The sequence below is a fragment of the Semicossyphus pulcher genome, unplaced genomic scaffold (assembly GCF_022749685.1).
Source record: "Semicossyphus pulcher isolate SPU_LCO1_2020_fin unplaced genomic scaffold, fSemPul1.0.p SCAF_13, whole genome shotgun sequence".
In the NCBI taxonomy this organism is placed as follows: domain Eukaryota; kingdom Metazoa; phylum Chordata; class Actinopteri; order Labriformes; family Labridae; genus Semicossyphus; species Semicossyphus pulcher.
In genome coordinates, this window is record NW_027211637.1 from 8,170,226 (window position 1) to 8,188,998 (window position 18,773).

The 18,773-nt window shown below is 42.7% G+C and overlaps 1 protein-coding gene across 2 annotated transcripts; it reads right to left on the reverse strand.

The window, feature by feature from the left end:
* Positions 1–7,266: 7,266 nt before the first annotated feature.
* adnpb (activity-dependent neuroprotector homeobox b) lies at positions 7,267–17,896 on the reverse strand. Of its 2 annotated transcripts, none has more exons than XM_069660942.1 (4): positions 17,461–17,896; positions 13,330–13,446; positions 11,519–11,611; positions 7,267–11,360 (listed from the first exon to the last, which is right to left on the reverse strand). In XM_069660942.1, exons 2-4 carry the CDS (start codon positions 13,435–13,437, stop codon positions 8,367–8,369), a joined length of 3,195 nt encoding a protein of 1,064 aa, XP_069517043.1. In that variant the 5' UTR covers positions 13,438–13,446; positions 17,461–17,896; the 3' UTR covers positions 7,267–8,366. The 2 variants fall into 2 exon arrangements, with proteins under 2 accessions (XP_069517043.1, XP_069517045.1); XM_069660944.1 differs by lacking the exon at positions 17,461–17,896 and adding an exon at positions 17,292–17,312.
* Between the last annotated feature and the right edge of the window lie 877 nt (positions 17,897–18,773).

The following is an 18,773-nucleotide window of genomic DNA, read 5'->3' on the forward strand; positions in this document are numbered from 1 at the left end:
GACTCCCTGTGTGAGTGTGTATGCGCCTGAAGAGAGGCGACACGGGACTTCAAAATAAGATTCAGCCTCTGTCTTTCTCTCGTCCCTGCCTTCAAAATAAGAGCCCTCTACTTTACATTTGCCAGGCATTAGCCTGGCAGGGGTTGTAAATCTTGCTCAAAATAGCTTGATCAACACCAGGAAAAACCTCTTGAAAGATGTTTGGATTGAATTCATCCAGCATCTGTTTAATCATCCATAAAAGTCCTCCCACCAGAATAGGCTAAACCTCATTAGTTAATTTCCTTTATAATGATATAATTCTCTACATTGATTTTCCATTTGATTTCAGGGTCATTGGGAGTGTGACTGCAAAATATTATAGCAGTGAGCAGAAATGGAAAACCACAAAAACAATAGTTTAGCTATTATACACTGTATACGGTTTGATTTACATATTACTTGCATTCAGTGTAGGGGACATGATATGGTTAGTATTTCAAATTTGTTGTTTTGTTTTCAGATAGAAATGTAACATTTATGTGTGCAGTAAATGTTATAGAAAAATGCACCTTGTTCCTTACAGTATAGTGACCTCTTCTGGCCAAAAGCCATATGGGCCCACTGCTCCTGGCCACTGGCCCACTTTATGCATGCACTGATATCTATTTTATGTGTAGGCTGTAAAGTTATTATGTCCCGCCATTACGCGCAGTATTAAAGAGGTACATGAAAGATTTTCAAGCTATGTCCCACAGTCAGCAGTCATCATAAAGCTCCAATAATATTTATAATCAGTTCTGTCAGACATCAGATAGCTCAGAAAACACCGCTGTAAATTAGTAATTGTTTTATCTGATATGATAAAATGTGTTTTTTTCCAGCCAGTAAAAAGTAAGTAATTAATTTATACTACATGTTTAAATTGGTAATGTTGTGTAATGTACACGTCCTTATATGACAGCATTTTGCTATGGGGCATAATTAGTTTCTTGATTATGAAAGTGTAAAGGTCATTCTTGTTTCATTACGTAATACTATAGAGATTGATAAATATTTTCTTATTCACCATTACTTTTTCATTGCTATGCCTTTGAACAGATCCTTTTACTTAGAATATTACGGTAACAACCACTTAGTGTAAATTTGCTTGCACTATTACTGTTAGTACAGCACTACTGCTACTACTACCTCTCTGTCAACCACTTCAATATGATGCTGAAGCTTAAAAAAAGCATAACTGAAAACTTTTGAGTGTTTCTGATGAATTAATCTTCAACAATTCCTACTGAAGTATGCAAACATATTCCTTGTGAAAATATAACCTTTTCTAGTTAATAGTAACTGTGAGCAGGATGTTGTTATTTCAGCTATTTTGACTGTGTCTCATGTACAATTTCCCCACATGGAACTGAATGAGGAAACTTTTTGTCCCAAAAGTAATGCGCTAGTTAACTGGACAGTCATTCCGCAAACTACAACATGACTTTAAATCCATCACCATCAGATTACAAACTATGTACTGCTGCATTTCATTTCATTCAATTTCCTAAAATCCTTTTGTTAGATTTTTTGTTTTATTGTCTACCATCTCCCAGAAAGCCAATGCTTTCCATTTAGAATTATATGCAATGTGTAAATCTTATTGCTAAGACCAGAAGCCTAGAGCCTCTTAAGACTTGAATCTTGAGGGAGCTCAAACACCGTTATTAAGTATACATGTACATGTATCATTTTTTTTATTATGTAAAATGTTGTTTTGTGGCAATTTAGTATGTACTCAAATCACTTAATGAAACTGTAGCTGGATATAACAAGTTTAAGTGCCATATTAGCAAACTGTCAACCTAAGATATTTTAAAGATCAACACTTAAAACATGACCTTTAACCTTTGTTACTTTTTATTTTTAATGTAATTAAACACCTATAGATTAGTTACATTTTAATCAAGCCAAGAAATTAATGTATCTTTGCAATTACCCAAAATAAATTTTTTATTTGAACAAAAAAATGACTGAATCACTCACCAGTGGTTTGTGGCTCCATTCCTCTCCTTTTTCGGTCTCCCTGATTCCCTCTCCCTGACCTGCTGTGTACACAGCTTTGTAGTGTCTGACTTCGTTGCAGACCAACTTCTTTTCATGCTGCTCATCCCTCGCTCCAACCCCTCTGCATTATGAGCAGTGTGATGCAGCAGACATCCTCTTTCTATAAGGGGTGCGATTTGCTGCCTCACTGAAATCATGCACAGTTTCTCTGCTCCTTGTCCATTTCATGAAGGTATAACTGTAGGTACTCAACTGACATACACACAGACATTCATACTACCTGTCATTTTGGGCCCTTCCTTCCCTCTAACATAGACGCACACACACTATTGCAGAGGAGGCCCTCAGTCTGCTAGGTCTTTTTCTCCACTGAAATGATGATGTCATCAGCTGAGTTTCTGCAACCATATTCATGCAGCATGTGTTGGCTCTTACTTTAGGTTAAGGTGAAAGATATAACTTCATTACCCTGCCCAGTTGCCAACAACAAAACACTTCATCTGTCCCTTTTATAAAACAAAACAGGTAATATTGGATTATTTGCAGATTCTGTTGGCTTCTTGAAAGACCTTCAGAAATCACAGTGGCAGCTTGCATTGTGAAGGAGCCAGGATGAGAGTCAGTACTCTCAAGTCTGGACTATGGTCTTTCAAACAGAAAAGAGTATTTCTTCCTACAGGCTTGGATGAAGTTGCTGCCCCAAGGGAAGCAGTTCAAGTACCTTGGGACCTTGAGATCGGCAGACGAAGGGACAAAAGTATTGAGGCAATTGTACCGTCGTACCATTCTGGTAAAGGGGAAGCTTAGCCAGAAGGCAAAGCTTTCGATTTAACTCCTAATCTAGGTTCCAACCCTCACCTATGGTCATGACCTTTGGTTAGTGAAGACACAAATGGCATCTTGGATACAAGCAGTGAAAATAAGTCTGCTCTGTTGAGTGGCTGGAGTTAACCTTTGCGACAAGACACAGAGCTAGGACATCCACAGGGAGTCTGAAATAGAGACGCTGCTCCTTTATGTCAAAAGGAGCCGGTAAGGGTGGATTGGGCATCTGCCCAGGATGCCTCCAGGGTGCGTTTCTTTGGAGGTTTTCCAGATGCCAACTGGTGGGAGACCCCAGGGTAGGCCCAGAAAATCTATCTTACCTGGCTCAGAAATGCCATGGGATCCCCATGTAAAAAAACATTGCAGTGGATAGGGATGTCTGGACTACCTTGTTTAGCCTGCTTTGACCAGGTCCCGGAAAAGCTGCAGTAAACGGATGAATGGATTGATGAATGATTTTATTCCTGTAATCACTCTCAGTAACAAGGAACTGTGTTGAGAGTTGTCTCAACTCGTGGCAGATTGGAACTCAACCCTCCCTCAACCTGAGACAAAAAAACAAAACCAAAGGTGAGATGTCACAAGTAGCGATTCATGCCTCCTCATTGCCTCATTTTTGGGGTCAAAGACCAGCAAGTTTGGGAATCACTAGTGTGGAAAATAAAGCTTGGGTGGGTTTTTCTCTTTCTCTCCAACTCAAGAGGAACCCTCAACCCTGACCCTGTCCAGATCAGGCACAATAGGATGTTACTACTATGCACTCATGGACTAAAAAGTGTCGAGTTACAAGTGCCCACCAAAATGGCAAAAGTCTGTTTTCTCGACACCTCTGTCCTCCCACCTTTTATGTCGCATCATTATTTAGCCATCTTCCATTTTCTATGTTTCAGTCTCACGGATGACTGTTGTCTTATACAGTTGGTCACAGGTCTTGCCCTCTTTCTTTTTTCCCTTCTGTCTCTTCATCACATCTCCTTTATCTGCTTAATTTTAGAATTCCACCATATTCTTTCCATGAATCATTTTCTCTTTGTATGTGTAGCAAGGCCTTCTAAACGCAGTGTCCCTCCATTACTGCAGAAGAGGACTCTTGTCTCCCCCACAGTCTGCAAGGCCTTTCTTTAGCCTTCCCCTTCTCCTCTCCTCCTTTCTCTCCTCCGCTCATGTTCTCGTCCAGGTTTGTGTGACGCCCTGATCTAGATGACTTCTGGCGACATGCAATATTCAGAGGATGCAAAGTGCATGGTGAAATTTTGTACTCTCAACATCAAATTTGTCCCCCCCCCCTTTGAAAAAAAGAATCCCACGCCAGCTTCTGCAGGTTTCCTACAGGGGGCGCAATCAGTGACTCCACAGCAGCCGATATTACACTACATCCTGCCCACGATCCCCTCTGCATGTCCCTTCTCCTCTCTTCCTCACCTCACCCCCCTTAATCTGTCTCCCTTTCTCTCCTCATGTCCTTTCCTCTCCTCCTTCTCCTCTCTCTTGCCCCAATGATGAAGCCGCTCGGGTACATGCTGGCTGCAGGTCACATGGGGGCAAATGTTAAACTGAAGTGTGGCCAGTTCAACCAATTAGACTCCCTCCTCTTAAGTATAAGGGCTGTTTTGTCTCGGCAGCCTGCACTTCTTTGTGTCTGACAGCACACGCTCACCAGGCCCGCTCTGTCTCTCTCTCAGCTACAGGGGGCGCTAGTCTCTACACCATCACCTCCCCTCCCCCTACTCCTGCTCTCCCCTATTTCTGTCTCTCCTCATCCTCCTTCTCCCTCCCCCCTACGCCCCTCTCCAGTCCGCCCCCACTGCTTCCTCCCCTCTTTCTACCTTACCCCTCTCCCTACTCCCCATCTCATCTATGCCTCTCCTCCCTGTCCCTCACTAACTCCCCCTTTCCTCCCCCCCCCCAGCTCCTTCCCCCATCCCTTCCCTTCCCCCTTTGAAAGGCTGCTAAGCACTCCTTCTGCACACAGCACTGCAGATGAGGCCTCCGCCTCCCCCACAGTCTGCCAGGCCTCTCTCTCCTTCAGCCTCCCCCACCATTCCTTCCCTCCCTCCCTCCCTCCATTCCTCCCTCTCTCTCGCTCTCTCTCTCTCTCTCACTCCTTACAGCAGCATAGCAACACTGAATAGCCAGCCAAGGAGAGTCTTGCCTCTCTCTCTCTCTCTCCCTCCTGCGCTGGGGTAATTTCCCTCCATTTTAGATTCCTCATCCCAGGGCGGCACAGGATGGTATTTTAATGAAATACTTAGAGGTAAAAATATATATAGTGAATGTGCACATCAGATCTCACTCAATTTACCTGGAATGGTAGAACAGTGTGACTCACTGAATGTCATTCGGTTAGATCTGATTGATTTCTACTCTCAGAGAGTACTTTTCGTCCAATGGAGCACCTCAATGAAGGGTTAATAATGTAGAGTTCTATTTCTAACCAAGGATTTTCTACATCTAATCATTGTTAACGTGCAGACAGACTCCATTTGATGTCTCTGTATAACTAGAACACAGGAGAACATATTGCATGCTTTCTGACAAACACATCACATATTCTGTTTCATGTTTCTTGCACCTCATTGTGCGCCCAGAATGGAGTGTGTTCAAACAAGGTTAACTTAAAATGTGTAGCTCGTCACAATTATCAGGCAACCAGCTTGTTATGGAAGCTGCGCATGGCAATTAGAAAGCAGTGATATTTTTTTTTACATGGGTTCTGTATACTTTTTTTTTTTTTAGGATAAACTATAGTAATTTATAACACCACTATTAGCATTCAAAGCAGCCAGGACAACCATTCAATTAGGGCCTACAATGGCCTTACCAGGGTTAGATAGGCTTTAATTGGGCCTGAGCTACAAGTGGGCTTGAAGTGGGTTGGTGTTGGACCACACATGGGAAACACAAAATACAAGGAGAGCAATGGGCATACTCCTTAGACAACTAACATGGGTACTGGATGGGTCCCAAGTGGACTACATTCTGCCCATATGAGCCCTTTAGGGATTAATGGCCCTGCATCAAAACATCTGGGCTAACCAATTTAGGGGCTTTTTGGAAACTAATGACAGCATAGCTTGACCCCTGTTGGACATCCCATTTGGGCCCAGATGGGTGTGCTGCTTGGGACAGGAAGACAATCTTAATCAACTATTTCCAAAATATTGAGAGTTATCAGGGTCACAGACTTGTTCACCTGTAATGTCTGTGGTCAAAAACATGCTAAATAGGTATAATCTAACAGTGTTATCATCATTCTACACAAATTGGCGTGCAACTAAATTTTGGTTACTAACAAATTCTGGATATTCCTGGAATTATTTTCAGCAGCTCAAAGACACAACTCTTGTGAGGAGATTCTTGATGTGTACATCCTTTATATACACATTTCTTTTAGAAAAATAAAGGACTGGGAATAAGTCCCCTCCTGAGATGATATTCCCCACTGTATTCTCAAATTACAAAGCAACGTAAAAGCTCATTAAGATGTGCTGATGGATAAAGATATGTCAGGATACTTCAGACCTGATTGGTAAGTGAAATATTCAATTTGCTAATTTTAACTGTTCCTAAAATAAGATTCAATTAACTTGGAGGAAAGGATCATTTTCACACCTGGAAATTGCATGCTTTAGGTTCTTGCACAATAAATTAGAATACCATTACACTTTGATGTTACTAGCAGATTGTCAGCAAATGTCTGTACCCTACAAGTAAATAAAAATAATTTAAAAAGTAAATTAATAGATAACTAAATAAGATGTGTCTTTTGTTGCCAATGCATATAACCATACATACCTGGCTTGCTGGCCTACAGTTGGCTTTGTTTAGCTATAGTTAAGTTAAAAAATTATACTTAATTAATTAACTAGGATACCTGCTGCAATTCTATATGGACATTATACTGAAAATGGCTCATTACTTTTCTTATGTTTTATTGCAAAAATATTTACTTTACTTCCTGGTAAAGCTGACCATTTGGGTTAGATGGTAATGTGTTACTGTAATCATTTTTGTAATCATCACTCTGCCCTTAAATAACATCAAACAAAACCTTTGGTGCATACCTTTTCACATTGGTTTTCACTTCTGAGCAACAGCCTTTGTCAGTGCACAATTTTTAGGGTGATAGCCCCTGATACCTAAGAGAGCTGGTTGTAACCGGTACAAACACCTTATATCCATATTACCTCAAGTTTTAAATGTGTGACTATTTTTCTGTCTCAAGTGCATATTGCAGTTTTAACAGGCAACAGGCAGAGAGTTTATGTTTAGACAAATCCAGATTTACAATGCAGCTACACTACAATATGTTGTATTGGCAGCTATTGCATTGCATCAACAAGTAGCAAGAATACATTTTTTGCCAAATCCCCTTGTTTCTTACTTTGAACAAAAAACTGGCATGGCCATTAGTTCGGTGAGAAGCACAATACAGCACTTTATTGTTCATAAATGCTTGAGTGAAAAATGGAAACATAAAACAAGTACACACAATTCAAAAAACACATTGAAAATAATTTTCTTTTTTGAACAAAAAAAAAAAAAAACCCAACCCAAAATGCTTTCACTTCTGTGTATGTCAGTATGGCGGTTACTGTCCAGACTTGTGGGGCAAATAAACTATTTAAAGTGAAAATAGAAAGCAAGTACAGTAGAGTAAATGCTGATGAGCATAAGGCTGCAAAAAGATGATGCAATGGTCCTTTATACTGTAAGAGAATTAGAAAACTCATTGCCAGATTTCTTTGACAACCAAAAAGAAAAAGAAAAAAAGAAGACAATTTAAAAAAATAAAATCTAATCAAGTTAAAAGGAAAAACAAATCAATTCTATTCTTTCATTTATATATAGATATATTATTTTGCAAAAAAAACTAGGTTTTTGTTAAAAAATAAACATACAAGAAAATACCAGTCACCAAAGCAACACCTAGCGTTAAGCATACCAATGTAGAACATATGAGGCTACCTTACACACAGGTAATAGCAAATATTTAAGGGTACATGTACAGCAACATGTGTCCAAACACGTCTAAAAGACTGTACAAATTTACATTACCCATCTCAGTAGAAGGAAAAATGATGGATTATCTGGTCAGCTCAAAAGCTTAACTTCACAACAACTCAATATTTTAAGCCACACTTACAAGTTCAGTGGCTAAATCAACATTAATAACTCCTTATCTCAATGTAATAAAGTATATAGAAGGCAAAAAACTTTTTTCTATTTGTTTGGTGTAACTTCACTTTTGTCTTTGCACCTCCCCTCACACTGGAGGAGAAACTTGAAAACTTTGTTTACAAATCTTTACATCAATCTTAGCTGCTTGTTGAGTCCTGCCCATAATGTCATTGGATGGCTTGTTTTGAGTTGTCTCAAGTAGAGATCTCTCTTATCACTCCCTCCTTCACAGATGCCCAATGTAACTGGGTATCATCCTTCAGATCAGGCGAGGCAGATTTGTTGGCATGGATCAAATCTAAAGCGTCTCTCTGTCTTTTTGATTTTATCAGTCAGACCTGCTGTTTGCCCAGCTGGGCTCTGTCCCTCCCACTTCTTGCAGAAGATGGTACAAACTTGGGAATAATGATGGGTAGAGTTTCTCTTGCAGCCTGTCTTGCTGAGCCCTCCATGGGCCCAAAACCATTCTCTACATGCGCCTCATCCTCATCATCATCTTCATCTTCATCATCTTCATCGTCGTCCTCATCGTCATCGTCGTCTGACATATCATCTAGATCTGAAACAAACTTGGCCCCTGTCCTTGGCTCAGATCTCTCTTTAGCTCCAGTAAGCTGTTGGTTACCATGGAGATGTACCTCTCCCTCTTGTTCCTTGTTATCCCTCTGCCGCTCTTCCTCGTCACTGTCAGAGTCAATGGCAATGGGCTCAGAAAGGTCTAGAGGCATTTTCTGTGGTAAGGTGCTTTTGATTGTCTTGGTTTGGTCTCTGCTGGCACTGTTGGGTTTGAGGGCAGAAGGGGTTGCTTTAGTACCTTCCACAGTCGGCTTTCCCTTTTTTGGTGGGGCCACACCACCATTAGCAGCTACAAGCTCCCTGTGTCTCCGAAGAGCCTGCTCTGACAACCCCATATGTGTCCTTGATGTCCGCCTCTTGCTATGTCTGCCCTCAAACACACCATCCTTAACAAACGCCAGCTCGTGACTTACTTTGCTGAGCTCGTGCATACTGAACCCCAGCAACACATTGGCATTCTGCGTTTCGCATTCCTGTACACATTTCCTCCTTTTGTTGACAAAGTGGCTGGAGATATCCGACTTCCAAAGCCACAGACTGGCTGCTAGCTTCTCGACCTCCTGTCGTGTTGGATATGGCGCTCTATTGAAATATTGTGTTAGAAATGCCTTTCTGGATTCATACGACTCGTTTTCATGTCCTTTTGGGTCGAGAGCCAGAATTACAGGTTCATCAGGGTAGTCTACAAACGTAGATGGACCGTTAATATCCCGTGGGTGGGCTCTTTCCCCAGGGGGTCCCGGCCTCCTTCGTTTGGGTGCACTAGTGTCAGAGCTGTCTAAGCTGGCCCGTTTGAGAGAGCTGCTCTGAGCCTGGCTGATCCGAGAAGATTGAGCTGCCCGGCTATCCTGCCCATTCTGGGATTTCCCTACACCTCGACAGTGCACCAAGTGTAGAGTGATTGTGGAGGCAGTCATGTTGCTTGTATACACCCCCAAGCAGTGAATACACTTGTAGGTCAGTTTCTTTTCTACAGGGTGGACTGTCTGAATCACCTGGTGTCTTTCTCTCAGGTGGTGGGCCAGTGAGTCTGAGATGGGGCCCTTGAGGATTGAGAAACAAAGAGGACAAAGAGTCTTGCCTACATCCCTCTTGTAGGGCACAGATGCCTGAGGGATACTTTTGGTTGGTGCACTGTCAGCAGTCGCTAAAGGCGTTTTGGGCGGATGCTGAGGCATTAACCTCTTTCCTGATATTAGTGAGGCAGACAAGGCTGAAGGGACAGAGGTGTTGCTGTTTTGAGCATGAAATGCCACTGACTCCTCCGGGGCATCTTTCATGTTGTAGGTAGTGACAATCAACTGAACATTTTTGGGACTGCCCTGCTGCAGAGTGAGGTCAAAGGTCAAGGGAGAATCTGTGCGTGGACCAACGCTCTCGTCTGGGTGGGACAGTCGCATGTGAGCAACCATCTTCTCAACGTCATTGAAAGTTGCACGGCAGTGTGGGCAAGACAGACCATGGATCAGCATGTGGTTTAACAACGTGTCACTGGGGAGATAGCGGTTGCAGTAGAGACACTTGCTGGTGAAGTTGTGGATTTTCATGATGTAGTTGGCTACAGCAGGCACCTTCTCTGCTTTGTGCTCTTTCTCAAAATGAGAACTATAGACATTCTCTGGGAAGAGCTCATTGCAGATAGTGCAGATTTTCCACTTCTGGGTATAGGAAGTGCCAAGGACTGAGGAGCCACCTTTCTTAGCTGTGACAGAAGCAACAGTAGTAGCTGCCGCCTGGACACGTGAACCCAGGGGGTTGGATTTGAGTGAGGAAGAGGCACTGACCACAACTTGACTCCGCAGGCTGCCGCCAGAAATAAGCTGCTTTGCTGCATGTGACTGCTGGGGCACAGAAACCTGGGCATTGCCTGGTAAAGTAACCCTCACCTGCTGACTGCCGATAGAGAAAGGTTGGGTGGTCCCAGCCTTTAATCTTACTGTGTCATGTTTTAACCCAGATAAAAGACTTGAGTTGAAGCCGGTCTTTGATGGGATGACCACTCGGCCTAGCTGCTGTGAGCCCGGAGTCCTGGTGGTAGCCATAACTGCACCTTTAGGGCCCATTCCGATGATGGTTTTGTCTCCTAGGGTTTTAGGGGGGATCATGATGATGGGTTTGGGACGGGGGACTATCACACTGGTGTGCCCAATCATGGCAGTCACCTGGTAGCCAATCCTCTCGTGGTCCTCAATGACATGTTGAACAAGTGCCTCGTAGGTCCTTGGAACAAATAGACACTTCTTGCAGTGAATCTGGTTATTGTTAACATTGTTTGTTTTATTAGCCTCTGTATTCCCTGTAGCTCCAGTTGTGCCACCATTCTGAGTGTTCGTCTTCTCTCCTGGTTTCACAATGTAGGGCTGGGCCACTTGCTGGAAGTGTTCCCGGTAGATGTGCTTTCGCACTACATTGTACAAAGGGTCCCTGTAGGTGCACTTCTTGCAGTAGTACACTGCCTGTTCCACACTGTCCCCAGTCCTCTTTAGCACCCCATCCTTAATCATGATCCCACCAGCTCCAGCAACCATTCCACCGGTGCCCTGCCGCACAGCGTTGTTGGGCATGTGGAAAAGTTTGATGTGTGTTTCCAGAGTCTTTTTGTTACCATTGTAAGTGCAGTAGGGGCAGTTGAGCAGGATGTTGTTCTCAAAGTCCTCGCTGTGGACATTGCGGAAGTGGCTCTTGTATGCAGAGAAGTACTTGGATGAAAAGAGGCAGCCAGAGCAGCAGAAAGGCTTTGATCTGTAGTCCTGCAGACAGAGGTGAGAACAAAAACTTTACAACTGCTTTGAGAGAATAACAATGAAATCATTGTACCTTTATATATTTTAGTCATTTTAAACTATTGATTCACATATAAATGTGACAAAAAAAACAACTGGATATTAATGTCAGAGTGCTTACTCACCTGGACTTTGGTATGTGATGGTTCCCACATGCACACATCGTCCCAGGTAGTGTGCTTTATATACACCTCTGGAGGAGTATAGTCTTTATAGTCCTAAACAGCAAAAAAATGAAGAGTATTAATTAATGATGACGAAACAAAAAAAAGACAAGCAAATCAGGAGAATACAATTTGAAACATTCAGTGGTAGTGTTTTAGTGTTCTTGCTTTTGAGTGACGCCAAACTCTTTGCTCTAGTGTGCCATAATTCATGCTCAGTATGTACAGATTTGGGAACACGGTTCAGTACAGTAGTAGTAAACTAAAATTACGTTAATAATAATAATAATAATAATAAATAATAATAATGTATATTATTTAGAGAAATGTAAACATTGAATGGACAGTTATGCTCCATTGTAAGATTGATCCGTCTAAAATACCAGAACAACTACAACTTTCACTCGTTTTTACAGGGCAGTCACAATGGACTGCATGAAATGCACACATGATGGCACACTGTAGCGAGACTAATGCACTGTATACTTAAATCCTTTATTCTCTGCATTTAGTTTTTGCTCTGGCTCGGATCCCAATCGGCAGTGACAGGCTGCCGAAACAGGGATACTCCCATACTGTGGATCTAAATGCCACAAGAGCACCCTCCAGCTTTGGAGGATCCTCTCTGCTTTTGTTTGCCATTTAGAGACAGAGACACTACATGAGCTGGGCCAACCTGGCTTACTGTGCTAACTAGCATGCTAGAGCTCATAGACACTCCAGGTAAAACTCTCCCTCTAGAAGATGTTTTTTATAATACACAAAACCAAACTATTTTGCCAGTAACTGTTTGGGTCACAGGGTGTAACACAGCAAAGCAGCAGCATACCGAACAGAACGTCCTGTACTGAATCCTTCACGATGAATACAAATACAGTTATAGACCTTTGTCACATGTTTATAAAAAGGACACAATAGTGGTTTTTGGCTAACAACAGATTTGTTGAACAGCAAAAACCCCAAATTTGCCTCTTTTGTCTTGTCAAACAAAAAATTAATGTTATAATTTATTTTTCAATGTAGATGATTATTCAGTAATATTTTAAAGGGTAAAAACTATATTTTACTGTCCTCTGCAACCCACATTTACTTTATGTGAACACTGGATTATATATTATAATATATCGTATGTGTGTAAAAAGAATCATATAGGTTATGGCTCATAGTTATAATGTGTAAATGAAAAACAACAAACATTTTTATCAAAGCTTGTCAAATAGTAGAACTGGGGATAATTCAAATAGTACCCTTCAAGACAGTCTAAAACATCATCTTTCCCAACCAAATCTGTATAATTCTTCACATTTTTGTCTACGCCTCTATGAAATCTGGAGAGCGGGATGCTAAATTATGTAGAGTCTTTGGTTTCTGCTTTTAAGCCTGAGGAGCATCCTTCTCATACATAAAATTAGATTTAACAAAATAAGAACATGATGTCAATGAAGGTAATCACATTATACTGTATGTGTTATATTAGTCCAGTTGATAGACCATCATCATAAATTCTCTACATTTATGCAGCAGTGCCAGGCGCCTTACTGCTGAACCATGACTTCTCACAGCGGGCCAAATGGAAGAGCAATCCCAATTCCTAAGCTGATCTTATTATTAAACCAAAACATTTCCCATATGTACTCTAGGCCTAAGGCTACATGTAATGCAAACAATAACCATTACTAAACCACAACAAGAGACAAAGTATTCTTTTAAGGCATAGCTATCAACACAGAAGTACAAGTGAAATAAAAATGATAAAGTCTGAGTATGCTCACCTCTAGGTGATCTCTACAGAACTCCAAACCAATGTCTCCCAGGACCTTTTTAACATTTTTTCTTGCTTTCCGCAGACTGCCCAGGTTATTGACAGGGAGCTGGAACATCCTGCCCACCTGGTTAGAAAAGACATGGACAGCATATTATCAACAGGTGTAGGAGATATTTGGACAAGTGTCTGTTGAAGAGAACTGCAAATGAACAGTTTGCTGTACTTAACAGTTACAGTTTGCAGTACTAGACTTAATTTGCTTAATATAAAAAAATGCTTACACAACGAAGAGTAACTTTACTAATAACAATATCATTTAACTAAAGTGAATGAGGGTGTTCATGAAATAAAAAAGACAACGTCAATCACAAATGATATTGTTTGGATCAATTTCAAAGTGTTTGATGAATGATTGAAAGACTGACATCCAATCCAAATCCATTAAAATGTACAAGTTGCTATTTGGCAACATGGCAGAAGACATTGATGACATGCATATAAATCATCAAGGATCATCCAATCAGTGGTGAGATGTAGATGAGGAGACAACAGATGCAAAAACAGCTGGAGCATGCAGCACATGTTGGCATCACCGTTTCCAGGATGTAATTGATCCTTGCATGTTGATGCTCACATCAAGTTATTGTTCTTGTTGGGACAACCTTTACCACCTAAACGAGAAGCCTTGATAAAATCCCTTCCAAAAAAGAAATACACAACACTGATGGCTTAAACTATTTTTAAGGTAATGGCTTTTTTGGCATTAAGACAAAGATGTCTGATGGGTAAGAGTTTGTTATAGCTTTATTCAACCATTAGTATCAATTAGACAACTAGTTATTGTCACATCTGTGGACAGATTTACGAGACTAAAAGAGATTAGGTTGTTCCCTAGTTGATTATCAAGTGAAAGTGACTCCTCTTAGCGCAGATTCAGGTAAAACCAGACCTGCATGAAAATAGCACAAGCCAATGCATTTACACTATCCCACTGATTGACAGGTGGTGATAATGCACAAATATAAACAGCATTGCAACAGCAAAGGCAGTGACTTCCAGTATATAAATACTGATGTCAAACATGCAGATTTCAAACTAGTGTATTTTTTCCCCAAGTTTTTTAAGCTAAGGAAATGCCCTCTGCCACTGACTCTGACATCAGCATGGAGAGATTTGGGAAGCACAATGAGTTTCTTAAAAACTTTATAAATCTGTAAAATACCACAGGATTTTCTTCCCCAAACAGCTGATCTGTGGTGTAATATGTGAGAGTGATGCACGGCCTGCGTAGGAATACAGAAGCTTTGTAAGGCTAAAAACATGGTCCCATAGTAAAGTGATTTCTGTGACCAAGGTGAAATGCAGAAAATGATAAAAACTTAGGATACACTTAAACCAATATGCATTTCTTGAGTGGCTAAAGTACACGTTTCTTACATCCACATGCATGTACAGCAGTATATAGCTCAGCTTCAGTGTCGGTACACCGGAAGGCCTCCCCAAACAGGGGCCATGCTGACCGTACACTCACTTCACTATTGAGTACCTCATACAATCCCCACTTCAAACAATCCAAACTATCCCTTTCATTTATGCTTGCCTGCTAGCATGCAGCAGCATGCTTGTTTATATGCAGGTGGTGCATAAGCCCTTTTACCCAGCCTGTTCAAGAAGGGACTGTTACGCCTCTGTTACACCTCATTGTGTGTGTAAAAGTCATGGAATGGTAGAGCCATCAGTAGGGAAAGTAATAGAGGCAAAAATAGGGTCTGTGTAAACGGTGGTGCCGGCAGTTCGGAAAAGCGCTTTGTATGTGTGTTTGTTTACACCACCTGTGTAAAAAGGGCTGCAGCCTTGGTCAGTTTGCTATGTTCTCTGACGAAGGGTGCACTTGTAATGAAATATCAGACAAACTTTGCTTGAGAGTTTCCACAGCAACGCGTGTCCTACATTGTCATAAGTCCACCTATGCACCTCACGATGTCGATACTGAAACAATACATCATACAGCCCTGGTCCAAAGTGCCTGGTCAAATGTCTCTATTCAAATCAGAGCTCCATGTTGTGAGGTCAAAGGTCACTGCTGCATGATGACATACGGGCAGCTCAGCCACAACAAACAGCACAGTCCCAAACATCTCAGCCCATTTTCCTTCTAGAAAACACAAAACAGAGAGTGGGAACATTGAGTGTGTGGTTCCACCAACTGTTGGCCTGGTGAGGAGCTGAGAAACCCGCAGACATTTCTGTCCATACATGTGTCTGTCTCACTGTCTTGCCTGCTGTCTGCCTGTCTACCATTAGGAAATACGAAAGTGCGAGACATACACCCTGGCCCACTTCCTCTCTCTGTCTCTCCTTCCTGCTTCCTCTCATTACTTGTGGATGGCGCTAGAGAGCAGCTCCCTTATGTAAGCCTCCCTATACTCTGCCTGCCCCCTTTTCTCTCTGCCTTGCAATACCATCACAGAATGGCGCCTCCTATTGAGTCAGCAGTAGCCTCTACAATATGTCTGCAGTGGAGGAGGAGGAGGAGGAGGAGAGGGGAGGAGAGGGAGGGAAGGGAGGGATGTTCGAGGGGGAGGGACAGAAGGAGCAAGAGAGTTCAGCAAAGGGGGTGGGTGAGTGTGAGAGGGAGGGGGTGGGTGAGGGAGCCAGGAGGAAGAGATGGGGGGAGAGAGAGACAGGAGGGGAGCAAGTGAGCGAGGGTAAAGGAGGGAGTGTGAGGGGAGAGATGAGAGGAAAAGAGAGGACAGAGAGTGAGCGGCGGAAGTGGAGGGGGGAGGGGAGGGGATGGGGATGGGGAGGAAGGGAGGTCGGACAGGCAGGCTTAGAGGAGGGAAGGGAGGGAGGGAGGGTGAGGGAGGAAGGAGGGGGAGAGGCTGAGTAGGGGAGAGAGAAAATGGAAGAGGGTGAGAGAAAGAGGGGGCGATGGAGAGGCGCAGGGGAGGGGGGTGGTAGAAGAAAAGGAGAGAAAAAAAAAAGCCAAGGAGAGGCTGAGTAGGAGGGAAGGGAGGGAGAGAAGGGATAGGAGAGGGAGGAAAGGCGATAGGAAGCTGCTCTGCTGAGGGCTGCTGGCAGAATACAGGCTTCCCCTTTGAATGTGTTGTGAAAAAGAGAAAAACACAAGAGGCCTACAAACCTTCAACCACAGATTTCCTCACGATTACTCCACTGGGACATCATGATTACCTCTTTGTTTTGGTTTTCTGATGCTGTTCACACGTTTCGCATAATGTATACGCGATGCTTCAGGTGACATCAGTTGCCACAAAAAAGTTTGGGATGCTCAAAATTCACTGAAGTCGTTGTTTCAATGGAGTCAACACCTGTCTGTAGGCCTGAGCAATAAAACTGGAAATCTGTCTGAATATAACTCGCATGTGTGTGGTTGATGGTAATGACCCTGATTGAAAATCTGACACTTGTCCAGACCAGGTGACAGCCCTCCTCCCCCTTAGACCAAACACGAGGTATGAGTGTTATTTGGTTAATCAGTCAAATTAACTTGGTTGGGTTACTCAAAGCAAACTTTGATTAACTAACCTAAAATAAAGGTTATATAAATGATATGTATATAATCTTTCTGTGTTTGTGAGTGTGAATCGTGTGTACCCCAAAACAAACACTCTTAGTATGTAGATGCACTATCAATATTCATGGCATTTCTCGCATTGAAAACGTATACTCGCAAAACCTGTAGTTGTAGCTTCTTTAGCTGTACACATAACAACCAAACTGTGTGTTGGGGTGAATCTAATCTCTGATCAACATCTGGCAGTATCCACATCGATAGCTTTGGCAGGGAGCTGCTGCCGCTGACAAAGAATGGGGACACAGCGCGCTGAGTTAGCATGCTAAGCTAGCTTACTCGCACCCACAACATGGGCTGTTCAAGAACTAATGCTGTCATTTCTGTCCCTAATTTCACACAAAGGATATTTGCCGGGCAGTTATTAACGAACTTACCGGATAAGAGGTAACGTTGAACCCCCCGACTTATAGAAACATATCGTTGTCAGTCAAGTTACCTCAGCTGTACTTCACCACCACCCATCGCATCCCCGCAGGTAGCCACGGCTAACAGCAAACTATGTAGTTTGACGGTTATGCACCGCTTAATGACAGGCAAGTTTACCTGCTTTCACATCCAGCGCTCCCGTCTGGGTGAAATGTATCACCTCAGGATGACTGAGGCGATATATACCACTTTCACTTCTTCCAGATATAACGGTAACGTTAAATCCTCTCCGGTGACAGTTAGCTTCGTGGGGAGACGTTGGGACCAGCCACCCGGCCGTCTCTCTATCCTCCAAACCCAATTCCCCCTCGCCGACAAGGGCTATCTTCTTCTCTGTGGTCGGCAAACGGGAACAAGAAGCCTCCGCCACTCATTTGACAAATAAAACGTCCATTCCCTGTAGTGATGAGGACACACGTCCGGCTGTTGGAAACAACCCCCGGCGTGACCACTCTTTCAAATATATTGCTTAAAGTCTGCCTATAATTGCCTAGCAGCCGGTAACGCTTTGCCTATTCTCTTCTCTGACAGACAATACACATCCAGCCTAGAAACTGCCCTATCCAAAATGGCGCAAATAAAAGGGGCGGAAGTGACATCTACTTGATTAGCATAAATAATCTCATTGTGAGATCCCCGCGAGCCCGGCTCATTAAAAGTCTTGATTGGTCTGTTAATCAACATGGCCAATTAAGTAAATGTGTATACAAAAAGTTACCTTTTCCGAACCTAAAAAACTGTACTGGGCTTTTGGTTTCAATGTGTCGAGTCTGAGGGGTAAACAACGCGATGCAGCAGTTGCCGAATTTGTCCGACAGTGGGCGTCCTTCTGGAGTGAGGCCTCCAAATCTAGACGCATGCGCAGTTAGTGCCTCTGGCGTGCCCCCACTCCCCCCTCTGCACTCCCTCCGCCCCTCTCTCTCTCCGGCGGAGGGTCGGGTGTACAGTCGGTGTACAGTCAGTGCACAGGTACAGTGCCTCAGTACTCAGCTGGAGTGGTACTAATAGTTGGGCCAATGGTTGTATTTCTTAGAAACTGACCGGGTCTACTATGCTGTACTGTGTCTGGTGAATGGGAACCCCTACAAGGCCTTTGGACGTTTACATTGTCTGTTGGACTTTTACATTGTCTGTACACTGCACTACTTTAAATTTCATACTGTAAACTATTAGGTTTGCTGTGAGGTAAATTTCTATAAAAGGTCGGGGCCTCAAAATCATGTAATAAGCAGAACTCACTTAAAGGTACACAGTCTCTGGCACACATTAAATTAAAGACAAAAACCATCATATAACATGATAAGCCTCAAGCTCTTATGACCCCTGGCATTCTGGGGCCCGATGGCATTTGCTTATTTAGTAATCCCAATGAAACTACCATTTGTGTAAAGAGAAAAATTGGGATGTTAAATGTCTTTCCTCTGCCTTAA